Source organism: Sinocyclocheilus rhinocerous, unplaced genomic scaffold, assembly GCF_001515625.1.
Source record: "Sinocyclocheilus rhinocerous isolate Xijiao unplaced genomic scaffold, SAMN03320098_v1.1 scaffold2109, whole genome shotgun sequence".
NCBI classification, from domain to species: domain Eukaryota; kingdom Metazoa; phylum Chordata; class Actinopteri; order Cypriniformes; family Cyprinidae; genus Sinocyclocheilus; species Sinocyclocheilus rhinocerous.
Genome location: NW_015657975.1, coordinates 61,418 through 74,859, shown reverse-complemented (window position 1 = coordinate 74,859; position 13,442 = coordinate 61,418). Strand labels below are relative to the sequence as shown.

General features: G+C 40.3%; 1 protein-coding gene across 1 annotated transcript in view; it reads right to left on the bottom strand.

The window, feature by feature from the left end:
* The window catches only part of LOC107721945 (uncharacterized), a 47,688-nt gene that overhangs the window by 28,407 nt on the left and 5,839 nt on the right, over positions 1–13,442 (bottom strand). Inside the window, exons 3-4 of the mRNA XM_016530176.1 lie at positions 8,554–8,769; positions 3,417–3,716 (exon numbers count right to left, since the gene is read on the bottom strand). Coding sequence (XP_016385662.1) covers positions 3,417–3,716; positions 8,554–8,769 — 516 coding nt within the window. The remainder of the gene's footprint in view (positions 1–3,416; positions 3,717–8,553; positions 8,770–13,442) is intronic.

The window sequence follows — 13,442 nt, the reverse complement described above, 5'->3', positions numbered from 1 at the left end:
TTTTTTTTTTTTTGGTGGAAGGGAGGAGTATATCATCATTATGAAATCTGAATGTGCAGGTTCTCTTGTTCTACTGACTTGTCTGGAAAGATATGGGTTCATTTATTTATATCAATTATTATATCAAAATTTTTGTCTTATAGTTTATTATCATTTATTCACTGTGTAAACTAGCAGCACACAGATACACAGCATCAATCCCCTCCTTAACATCAACCGTCAGGGTCCATTTCTTTGTCTCTGTACCTGACATTGTGAAGCCAGTCTCAAAACCCTTCTCATTAGTGGGAGAGTTAAAATTGTAGCTCCCAATAAGCACTGGTCCTTCACCTTTTATTTGTCTGTACCAGTATTTGTAGTCATAGTCTGTATCATTCTGGTAACAGTGCATTTTAACTGAAGAGCCTGGAAGACTGGATATGTAATTTGGCCACTGAGTGATCAGAACACCATCACTGAAATCTGCTGGAAATACAAAAACAAAAACAGGTTATGTCGTCTATCAGAAATCCACATTTGGTCAACATGAAGAAAATGGAATCACTGCCAGTTTTTCAAAGTTAAAATAATACCTTTTAGATAAAGCAATGTGAATAGGAGAAGAAAGGAGTCCATTTAGAGTTTATTTTCTTATGTTCAGTTGATTACACAAAGACAAACTACACAAAGTAGTTGTTATTTCCATAAGCCACACCCCTATGTTCCTTAATCATTGGTGGAAAAAAAGGTCACACTATTCTTCTGTTACAAAACCTCTTGCCTATGTAGGCAGCTGCCTTCTGAGTGAATATCTTATCAAGAATCTTTTAAGTGACTGATTTCAAATGCTCTACTTCTGTAATGAGAATAAATGATACATAGTACACACAAATATTCAGATTTATGATATTTAGAACACAAAGGTAACAAATATTACAATTCTACAACTTTCTAGCAGAAATAAAGAAGAGAGAAGTTACACTGATATGGGGTCAAGTGGCTGTCTTTATGAATGAGTCATGGAATCATTCATTAAACCTATTTGTGCAGTTCATTTAACATATTTGTATGCTGATTCATTCAGAAACAAGTGACTGGTTGAATTTAAACCAGTAGCAGCATACTAGTCTTTCTATTTCTCTTATATTTTACATAACAGAAATAATAAGAGTAGTGTGTTATTTCAACAATGTAAGTGAGTCACTGAATAATTCACTCAACTGATTGTTTCATTCAGGATTGGCACTATGTTTGTTGGTCACTATGGCACATTTTGCTGTAGCTTAATGTGACTTGTAGCTTTTTTCATTGGAAGAGCAAAAAACGTGTCTAATGTTACTCAGTATTAACTTCATGTTCAGTTGGACTGTTGTATAACAGCAATATTGCATTCACAATTTGTTGTTTTACCAAAAAAAAAAAAAAAAATCAATATGATTGTGATTACCTGCGGCACAAGGCAGCAGGAGAACTCTATTTTTTATGATGTTGCTTAACTGTTTTTATCAACATGTTTTGGTGTTGTTTTAAATGTAAGCATTCATTGTCAATCATTTTCTCAACTCCATCTACCATCTTGGATGTTTCTGAGCTTGTTGTAATACATTTTGGGATTGCAGTATCATTGAAGGACACATGCAAGCTTATAATTTGGCTAAAATTAGGTGTCTTATTAGGCACAAAAACAGGGAAACGTATACACAGGCAAATGAGGGACTAAAGCAGGGTTCCTCAAATCTTGCCCTGGAGGGCCAATGCGCTGCAGAGTTTAGCTCCAACCCTGATCAAACTCACCTACCTGTGATTTTCTAATGATCCTGAAGACATTGATTAGCATGCTCAGGTGTGTTTGATTAGGGTTAGAGCTAAACTCTGCAGGAAAGTGGATCTCGTGGGCCAGATTTGAGGATCCCTGGACTAAAGGCTTAATTTACTCAACACAGGTGAACAGAATGACACAATCAAGTGGAGACAGAAACTAGGTCAATGAACACATGAGGGAAGAAAACACAACAAAAAGGTCCATGGGTGTGACATTTACTAAGGCCATGTTCACTCGTACACGGGTATTTTTTAAAACGAAGTTTTTCCTTCTTCCGTTTTTAAACAAATCTCCACATGAAAACGCAAACGCATGCTATGAAGCACTGTCAAGAGCATGCCAAACCAACAGGTGGCGATATAATCTCAACCGTAAAGCCATGTTGGCCAATCAGAAGCCTGAAAAAGTTTCCAGTAGGCGGAGATAACAGCGCAGGCTCCGACGTCACAAGCCAAAACCTCCGGTTTCGCTGTCTACACGATAACACTGCAACAGTTTTTGAAAATCTTCACCCTGGCAGGCGTTTTCAAAAATGTTTGGCCAAACCGCGTAGAAAAAGCTGCTGTTTTAAAAAATAACTGCGTTCATGTGGACAGGGCCTAAGTTTTCTAACAAAGCTTACCAAGTTTTGTAACAAAGCTTGTATATATTTCTAGGATTGTGTCATCTATTAAACAATGACAGAGAGTTGTTTAAATATAGAGATTACACCCTTTAAAATATAGACGATGAATTGCTTTTGTTGTGTGTGTGTGTATTTCCTGTTTATCTGGTGGTTTAGTTTTTAGTCAGGCAGGTAATAAAGACTACAGCACTGTGCATACTGACAGCACAGAAATAAACAGCAGAGTCTGACTGACTGAGATCAGAGATTTTCAGAACTCCATTCAGTGTTTCTGTTCTTTCCAATTTAAACCGGTCTTTAAATTCATCCTCATAGTTGGGGTCACCTGTAGCACCATAACTTAACACGATCAAGGCCATGGCTGTATCTTTCTGCTGATACCATAACATGTAAGGCTTGCTACTGTCATCATAACTACACTTTATCTCTGCCATTTTATTCGTGCTGGCTAATATGGGTGTTGGGTTCTGTTGAACATTCACACATTTCACCATGCCTGTGAACAAAAAAAAAAAAGGTTTTAAGAGATATTCTCTTTCAAAGCAAAGAAAAATAACAAATATGATCAATTATAATAATTTGATCAATCTGCGGTCAAAGGACATCTTACCTGTATATAATAAGAAATAAATGCACAGTCCATATGCAGCTCTAAACATCCTTCTACAACAGCGTTAAAAATACTCTGGTTATGCACACAGCAAAAATAATGTGATGATAGAGAGTGTATGAGACTTTAGTATGGACAGAGAGAGAGGAAAACTTGTACATTAAAATAAACAGTTGTATCTCCCCCTACTGACTGTATCACATTTGCAAGCATTATGTGAAGGGAGGAGTGTAACATGATTAATGCATTTGTATGTGCAAGTTGTCAGGTTCTGCTGACTTGTTTGCACAGATATGGGTTTATTTATTTGTGGTTGAGGCAGGTGTGATTGCAGGTTGTTATTGCAGTTTTTGTTGCACAATTTGTTGTTATTTATTCACTGTGTAAACTAGCAGCACACAGATACACAGCATCAATCCCCTCCTTAACATCCACTTTCAGGGTCCATTTCTTAGTCTCTGTACTTGACACTGTGAAATTGGTTTCAAAACCTTTCTCATTAGTGGAAGAAGCAACAAGGTAGCTCCCAACAAGCACTAGCTCTCCTTTTATTTGTCTGTACCAGTATTTGTAGTCATAGTCTGTATCATTCTGGTAACAGTGCATTTCAACTGAAGAGCCTGGAAGACTGGATATGTGCTTCGGCCATTGAGTGATCAGAACACCATCACTAAAAACAGCTGGAAATACAAAGATAAATGAACAAAAACAGGAAATATTTTTCATTATAAATGGACATTTACTCAAAGCCACGAGTACTGTCATTTCTTATTCCAAGTTAAAGTTTAATACCTTTTAGACAAAGCAATGTGAATAGGAGAAGAAAGGAGTCCATTTAGAGTTGTTTTTTGTGAAATGTTCTCTGATGTTCAGTTAATTACAAAAAACAAAGAAAAAAAATAGTAGTTCATATACTGTATTATGAAGCCACACCCCTTTGTTGCTTAGCCATTGGTGGAAAAAAAGAGGACACTTTTGTTCTGCTCCAAAAGCGTCAGCAGCTGACTTCTTTTAAGTGAATAATTTCAAATAAGGACAGCAACTCAGCTCACCACAACAAACACTGCACGATTTAACGGATACTAGTGAAGTTTAACAATAGCTTGTTGCAAAGCTAATACTGTAGTGAGAATAAAAATAACACACACATAAATCTGGACCCTTTTCATTTGTTGTAAATGTGGTTGTATACTATAGCAGGGTAAACTTACATACAGGTAAATGGGAAACCATGTCTAAAATATATATATTTTTTTTTTCACTATTACAAATTACAAATTTTACAAAGTACAAATCATTACTAGCATAATCATTATTAACAGACACAAAGTCATCACTTTTGGGTAAATTTCAAATCAATAATAAATCAATTTAAATGTCAGTCTTTCGTGAAAATGTATTTTACCACTTGGTTGAACACACAAGCTAAGGAATCTACTGTATGTCACAGGTGTGGCACATTTCCCTGAAGGACTACAAAAAAATATCCCCAAATTTGTAGTATTTATTACAGTGAAAATCGGAGTAAAGTTATTTTCAAAAAGTCAGTTCTGATGTTTTCCATAAATGAAAATGCAGGGCAATCACTGGAACTCGAGCTATTTGGAAATGTGCCTGGCTCATTATATATAATAATTCGCTCAACCAATTCATTCATTCAGAACCCATTACTATGTGTTGCATGGAGATGCACAACACAACAGAATATTTTGCTGTGGATTTGACTTGGTTTTTGTTGCAAGAAATGTAAGTATTTATTGGCAATATTTCTCTCGATTGCATCCACCATCTTGGATGTTTCACAGATATTGTTGCAATGCATTCTGGTATTGCTTTATCTGTGAAGCATGTGTTACTGTAAAATTTGGCCAGCACACATGATGCCTTAAAAGGTTGTCTAGGTAGGTTTTTACTAGTTTTGGAGGAAAGCTAATATCTGATTGTGTTTTCTATTAAAAACTGATAGAAAGTACAAAAATCTTTGTTTTTTGTAGAAATTAAAACCTGAAAAAAAGAAAGAAACTCACAGAAGTTAGATTCCTCTTTTGTATGTATTGCATTTCCTGTTTATCTGGTGGTTTGGTTTTTAGTCAGGCAGGTAATAAAGACTACAGCACTGTGCATACTGACAGCACAGTAATAAACAGCAGAGTCTGACTGACTGAGATCAGAGATTTTCAGAACTCCATTCAGTGTTTCTGTTCTTTCCAATTTAAACCGGTCTTTAAATTCATCCTCATAGTTGGGGTCACCTGTAGCACCGTAACTGAACACGATCAAGACCATGGCTGTATCCTTCTGCTGATACCATTGCATGTAATCCATGTTATTGTCATCATGACTACACTTTATCACTGCAATTTTATTCTTGTTGGCTAACATGGATGTCGGGTTCTGTTGAACGGTCACACATCGCACCATCCCTGTGAAAAAAATCAATAAAATCTATAAAAAATATAGGTTTTAAGAGATATTCTCTTTAAAAGCAAAGACCAATAACATAATTGATATATAGTTATACTAATGTGATCAATCTGCTGTCAAAGGACATCTTACCTATATATAATAAGAAATAAATGCACAGTCCATATGCAGCTCTAAACATCCTTCTAAAACAGCATTAAAAATACTCTGGTCGTGCACACAGCAAAAATAATCTGACAAGTGAGAGAGAGTACAAGACTTTAGTATAGACAGAGAAAGAGAGGAATACCTGTACATTAAAATAGACAGTCACATCTCCCCCTACTGACTGTATCATATCAACGAGACCTTTGTGTGAAAGTGTTTTTGGTGGAAGGGAGGAGTGTAACATGATTAATGCAGTTGTATTTGCGAGTTGTAAGGTTCTGCTGACTTGTCTGTAAAGATATGGGTTTATTTATTTGTGGTTGAGGCAGGTGTGATTGCAGGTTGCCATCCAAAGGGTTTTTGTTGTACAATTTATTAGCGTTTATTCACTGTGTAAACTAGCAGCACACAGATACACAGCATCAATCCCGTCCGTAATATTCACTTTCAGGGTCCATTTCTTCTTCTCTGTACTTGACACTGTAAAGCCACTTTCAAAATCCTTCTCAATCGAGCCAGAGTTAACAATGTAGCTCCCAACAAGCACTAGCTCTCCTTTTATTTGTCTGTACCAGTATTTGTAGTCATAGTTTGTATCATTCTGGTAACAGTGCATTTCAACTGAGGAGCCTGTTAGACTGGATATGTACTTCGGCCATTGAGTGATCAGAACACCGTCACTGAAATCTGCTGGAAATACAAAGATATAGTAATGAACAGGATATGTTTTTCATTAGAAATCTACAGTACATTTATTCTAAACCATGAAGATCACTGTCAGTTCTTATTTAAAGTTAAAATGTAATACCTTTTAGACAAAGCAATGTGCATAGGAGAAGAAATGAGTCCATTTAGAGTTGCTTTTTGTGAAATGTTCTCTGATGTTCAGTTAATTCCAAAAAAAATAAAAAATAGTACTTCATATATTATGAAGCCACACCCCTTTGTTGCTTAGTCATTGGTGGAAAAAAGAGGGCACTTTTGATCTGTTCCAAAAGCTCTTGCCTACATAAGCAACTGCCTTCTTTTAAGAGATTGATTTCAAATAAAGACAGCAACTCGGCTCACAGCAAAAACAGTGCATGATTCACAACGGATACTAGTGGAGTTCAACATCAGCATGTTTTAAGTGAATATTGTAATGTGATTAAAAATAGCACACCCTTAAATATGGGCCCTTTTTCACAATGACGTTTGGAACGTGGTTGTATACTATAGCAGGGTAAACTTACTTACAGGTAAATGGGAAACCATGGCAAATATATTTTTACACAATTATTGTGGGTGCAAATTATAAGTAGGTACAAAGTCATTGCCTTTTGGTAAATGTCACCATTTTTGAAGTCAAAATAAGTAATTTCCATACGCCTTTATGAGTGAATCAGTGAATCAGTGAATCATTCACTCAACCAATTTGTTCATTCAGAACGCCACTACTGTGTGTTGCTTGGAGATGCACAGCACAACAGGATATTTCACTGTGGATATGAATTGAACTATTTTTGTTGATGGAGCATAAACAAAACAAACAACAACAAAAGTAGTCATCAACATTCTAAAATGTTAGTTTACGTATATTACCTGCTGTATATGATTACCTATAGTAGGCTGCAAGAACTCTCTTGCTAGGGTGATATATTGCTTAATTAATGTATTGATATGTTGCATCAAATATAAGTATTTACTGGCAACATTTCTCTTTACTCCATCCACATCTTGGATGTTTCACAGATATTGTTGCAATGCATTCTGGTATTGCATTATCTGTGAAGGATACGTTAAGTTGGCCAGCACACATGCTTTAAAAGGCTGTCTGGTTAGGTCCTGTACTCAGTTTTGGAGCAAAGCTTATATCTGATTGTGTTTTCTATTAAACACTGATAGGACATACACATTTTTTATTCATTTTTTTCATGTAGAAATTAAATGCTGCAACAAGTCTTTTCATTACTGTCACAACTGAATCTCACAAATGTTAGACTGCCTTTTTGTGTATTTCCTGTATGCCTGGTGGTTTGGTTTTTAGTCAGGCAGGCAATAAAGACTACAGCACTGTGCATACTGACAGCACAGTAATAAACAGCAGAGTCTGACTGACTGAGATCAGAGATTTTCAGAACTCCGTTCAGCGTATCTGTTCTTTTCAGTTCAAACCGGCCTTTAAATCCATCCTCATAGATATGGTCACTTCCAGCACCATAACTTAACACGATTAAGGCCATGGCTGTATCCTTCTGCTGATACCATAACATGTTTGGCTTGCCACTGTCATCATATATACACATTATCTCTGCCATATCATTCTTGTTAAATAATAAGGGAGTCAGGTTTTGTTGAACGTTCACACATCTCCCCATACCTGTGAACAAAAATAAATAAATAAAAATAGGCTTTGAGAGATATTCTGTTTCAAAGGAAATGACAATAACAAACATGATAAAGAGTAATAACTGAAGGGCATCTTACCTATGTACAATAAGAAAAATATGCAGAGTCCAAATGCACCTTCAAACATCCTTCTAAAACAGTGTACAAAAACTCTGGTTATGCAGCAAAAAATAATGTGACAAGAGAGAGTGTATGACACTGTGCTAAAGAAATGAGAGAAAAAACTTGATTAAATAAATAGTCGTATCTCCCCCTACTGTATATACTGTACAATATCATCGAGACCTTGATGCAAATGTGTTTTTGGTGGAAGGGAGGAGTTTATACTTGTCATTAATGAAATCTGTTTGCGCAAGTTCTCTTGTTCTACTGACTTGTTTGTATAGATGGGTTCATTTATTTGTGGTTGAGGCAGGTGTGATTGCAGGTTGCCATCCAAAGAGTTTTTGTTGTATAATTTAATGCCCTTTATTCCGTGTAAACTAGCAGCACACAGATACACAGCATCAATCCCCTCCTTAACATCCACTTTCAGGGTCCATTTCTTTTTCTCTGTACCTGACATTATGAAGCCGGTCTCAAACTCCTTCTCATTCGAGCCAGAGTTAACAATGTAGCTCCCAATAAGCACTGGTTGTTCTCCTGTTATTTGTCTGTACCAGTATTTGTAGTCATAGTTTGTATCATTCTGGTAACAGTGCATTTCAACTGAAGAGCCTGGAAGACTGGATATATACTTCAGCCATTGAGTGATCAGAACACCATCACTGAAATCTGCTGGAAATACAAAGATATATTAACAAAAACAGGTTACGTTGTCTATTATAAATGGTCAAAACCATGAGCATCACTTTCAGTTCTTTTTCCAAGTGAAACTGTAATACCTTTAATACAAAGCAAGGTGAAGAGTAGAAGAAAGGAGTAAATTTAGAGTTGCTTTTGTGAAATATTATCTGATGTTAAGTGTTTCACAAAAAGACAAAAAATAATAGTTCTTTGTTTAGGACACACCCCTTTGCAGCTTAGTCACTGGTGAAAAAAAAGAAAGATGACACATTTGTTCTGATCCAATCCCTCTTGCCTATATGCAGCTGCCTAATTTTAAGTGACTGATTTCAAATGATCTGAAGACAGGTGCTCAGCCCATCACAAAAGCAGCACATGATTTAAAATGAATACTAGTGGAGTTTGACATATGACATGAATATTGCAAATCTAATATTGTTATAAGAATAAAAATAACACACACACACACACACACACACACACACTGGTTTCCATGTTTTATGGGGAAATTCAATAGACGTAATGGTTTTTATGCTGTACAAACTGTATTTTCTATCATCTTACCCTTATCCTACAATATGGATATAATATGGATTACCACAATCAGAAGAGAAAAAAAAGTTACATTTATAGTCACTCCCTCAGTAGCAGAAACACTCCTTTTTTACATTAAAAAATTGTCATAAATACTGCATGAATGTATCATCACAGTCTGTGACTACCTTTTGGTCTTTCACCATTTTGAAGACAAAATATGTAACTTTTACAAAACATAAATTTGTCAACACAGCCCAAACAAAGAGATGTGTATAATATATTAATTTAAATGTGAGCATTTTGTGAAAATGTCTTTTGCACGCTATAGGGAATCTGCGTATTTCTCTGAAGGACTGCAGAAAACAGCCCCTGATTTGTAGTAAATATTACAGTGAAAATTTCAATTAAGTTATTATCAAAAATTAAATTATGATGTTTTCCATACAACCATATTAAATTGCAGTGTGATCACTTACTGTCTTCGTATATTTATATGGCACAAATAGTAAGAGTATTATGCTATTCCGAGTTCAGCTACTGTGTGAATCATGAGTGAATCACTGAATCATTCACTCAATTGATTTGATTCAATTCAAACTCAACTCAACAGAGCATAAATAAATAAATTGGCCATTAACATTGAGCCTGATCTCATGACGAAAACGTACCTGTGGGAACGTTTTTGCAAGACGCAAAATACGTACCGCCATGTACGATTCGTGACATATTCGATGTGAAATGTCCACTGAGTGGTGCTAAAAGAGTGTTTGTTTTTTTCCCAGAACAGAAGAACGTGCTAGTGATGGGAAGTTCAGATCATTTTACGGACTCTGACCTTTGAGTCTCGTTCAGCAAAATGAACTAATCTTTTTTCGAGTCATTCCGTTCATTTTAGCAAAATATAATTAAAATGTTACGTGTTACTTCCCTAACACGTCTACTACTTACGCAAACGTTGATCACACTACAAACAATACAAAACTGCTATAAGAAACAGAAAAGATTAATTAATTGTTTACCTGGGTCTTCAGTCTATGATTAGCTCACCTAACCTCTTATCTGACAAGTCTTCAGATTTGAGTTGTTCGTTCATTACGTGACAGACCCATAAACTTAACCAATGCAGTCTGAGCCAGAAAGAGAATTGATTAGTTCATCTCTCGAGTCTTCGGGTTTGAGTCGTTCGTTCATCACGTGACAGCCCAACGTGATCTCATGATAATAGGGCCAGGCCTTTTTCGGCCCGCCTATTCATCCCTGCCTCAGATTATTATGGAAATGTGGCAGGGCTAACTGAGGGTGGCTATAAGGCGATGCCCCGGGTTGAACAGACACTAGCTAGCTGTCGGAGCTTAGCTCTGATAATATCGCAGAGTTAAGGAGAACCGCTGATGGCAGCTATGGTGACAGCAGAGAGGCATTTGTGGTTAACCCTGTCGGATATGAAAGAAAAAGACAGGGTCTTCCTCCTCGACGCCCCGCTTGCGCCTTCTGGCCTGTTCGCCGACGCTGTCAATTCAGTCGTCGACAGGGACCAGGAGGCTCGAAAACAAGCGGCGGAGTTTCAGCGGTGCCTTCCTCGCCGTATTTCAGCTCCGGGGGCTGCTGGGCGGCAGCAGTCCCCACCGCGTACCAGCTCCTCACATAGGGAGACGCAAAAACAGAGCGTTGCCACCCGTGTTCCCCCGCGTCGGGACCGGAGGCAGAAGCAGCGCTCTGGGTTGGGGGCCTCGAAGCCTAAGCCGGATCTGCGGACCGTCCTTCAGGCGAAGAGGTCCTAGACCAAACGGTCCTTACTATTTGAGTGTAGGACTAGCGAGGGCAGGCCCTTCTGGGGCAGAGAGGGTCACACCGCATTACACGGTGCCCATCTCCCCCCAGTGCCCTCGGGAGATCGTTCTGCCAACCCTGCCCGTGTTCCAGGGCGCAGCGGTCTCCAGCGAGCATATCTGTCAGTTACCGCCCGGCAACGTAGCGGCACTGAGAGGCTCGCGGCCTCTGCGGAGGTCCCCAGAGCAGCTAGTTCGGTTGTCCCCTGTCGGCGTGCAGACGCTTCAAGGCACCGAACTAGCCGTTCTGGGCACACCAGAAATCAGTCTCGAGAGACTGATTCCCTTAGTAGATTATTTAGCAGCGTGGAAGCTACTGCCAAATGTATCTCAATGGGTCCTGCGTACTGTAGAAAGAGGCTACGGAATCCAGTTCGGTTCTCGTCCGCCTCGATTCAACGGGGTCACCCCCACGCTAGTGGGTCCCGAGCAGGCTCTGGTATTAGAACAAGAAGTAGTTACTCTCTTAAGGAAGGAGGCCATCGAGGTGGTCCCTCAGCACGAGATAGACTCCGGGTTCTACAGCCGTTACTTCATTGTTCCGAAGAAGGATGGGGGGCTGCGTCCCATTTTAGATCTGCGCCTATTGAACCGCTCAGTCATGCGACTGAAGTTCAGAATGCTCACACTCAAGCAAGTCGTGTCTCAGATCAGGTCCGAGGACTGGTTTGTCACGATCGATCTGAAAGACGCGTATTTCCATATCTCCATCCTTCCTCATCACAGGAAGTTCCTGAGGTTCGTTTTTGGGGGCAAAGCGTACCAATATCGTGTTCTTCCTTTCGGCCTTGCACTCTCACCCCGTACTTTCACGAAGTGTGTGGATGCTGCTCTGGCTCCGTTGCGACTCCAGGGCATCCGCATACTCAACTACATCGACGATTGGTTGATTTTAGCTCATTCAGAGCAGATAGCGGTTCGACATCGAGATGTTGTTCTCGCTCACATGAGAGAGTTGGGGTTAAGACTAAACGCCAAGAAGAGTGTGCTTTCTCCATTACAGAGAACCACCTATCTGGGCGTGGTGTGGGATTCGACCACGATGCAGGCACGTTTGTCTCCTGCTCGGATCGAGTCGATCCTCACCTCAGTCGCGAGAGTAAGAGAAGGCCGGTCACTCACTGTCAAGCAGTTCCAGACTGCTTGGGCTGATGACAGCTGCGTCCAACGTGTTAACTCTTGGCCTGCTGTACATGAGACCCCTACAGTGGTGGCTCAAGACCAGGGGGTTCTCCCCGAGGGGAAACCCGCTTCGCATGCTCAAGGTCACGCGGAGGTACCTACGTGCCTTAGACATGTGGAGGAAACCTTGGTTCTTGTCTCAGGGCCCGGTGCTGGGAGCTCTTTGTCGCCGCGTGACGCTAGCGACAGATGCATCCCTCACCGGTTGGGGTGCGGTCATGAGTGGCCACCCTGCCCGCGGTCTGTGGAGTGGTCGCCATCTGACTTGGCATATCAATTGTCTGGAGATGCTGGCCATGTTTCGAGTTCTGAAACTCTTTCTCCCAGACCTAAGAGGTCACCATGTGTTGGTGCGCACCGACAACACAGCGGTGGTCTCATACATAAACCACCAGGGAGGTCTGCGCTCGCGCCGTTTATACAAATTGGCACACCAGATCCTTGTGTGGTCCCAGGAGAGGCTCCTCTCGCTGAGAGCGATGCACATTCCTGGGCATCTCAATGTGGTAGCAGACATCCTGTCGAGGCAGGGGCCGAGGCCCGGGGAATGGATGCTTCACCCCGAGGTGGTGAGGCAGATATGGAGTATTTTTGGCCAGGCTCAGGTGGACTTGTTTGCGACTCAGAAGACATCGCAATGTCCCCTCTGGTTCTCTCTGACTCATCCAGCTCCACTGGGGCTGGATGCCATGGTACAGACGTGGCCGAGGCTTCGCCTGTACGCCTTTCCCCCGATCGCTCTGCTCCCAGGAGTTCTGGAGAGAGTGCGCCAGGACGGAGTCCGCTTACTGTTAGTAGCCCCGTTCTGGCCGGGCCGAGTATGGTTCTCGGACCTGATTTCCCTTCTCGACGGCTCTCCATGGGAGATTCCCGTCAGGAGGGACCTCCTCTCACAGGCGGAGGGCACGATATTTCACCCCCGCCCGGAGCTGTGGAAGTTATGGCTGTGGCCCCTGAGGGGGCACAACTAGTAGCTTCCGGTCTCTCAACTGAGGTTGTTGAGACCATCCTCCAATCCAGAGCTCCCTCCACGAGGAAACTGTACGCCTTGAAGTGGAAGCTTTTCACTTCCTGGTGTAGAGACCGCCAGCTCGACCCAGCTAACTGCCCAGT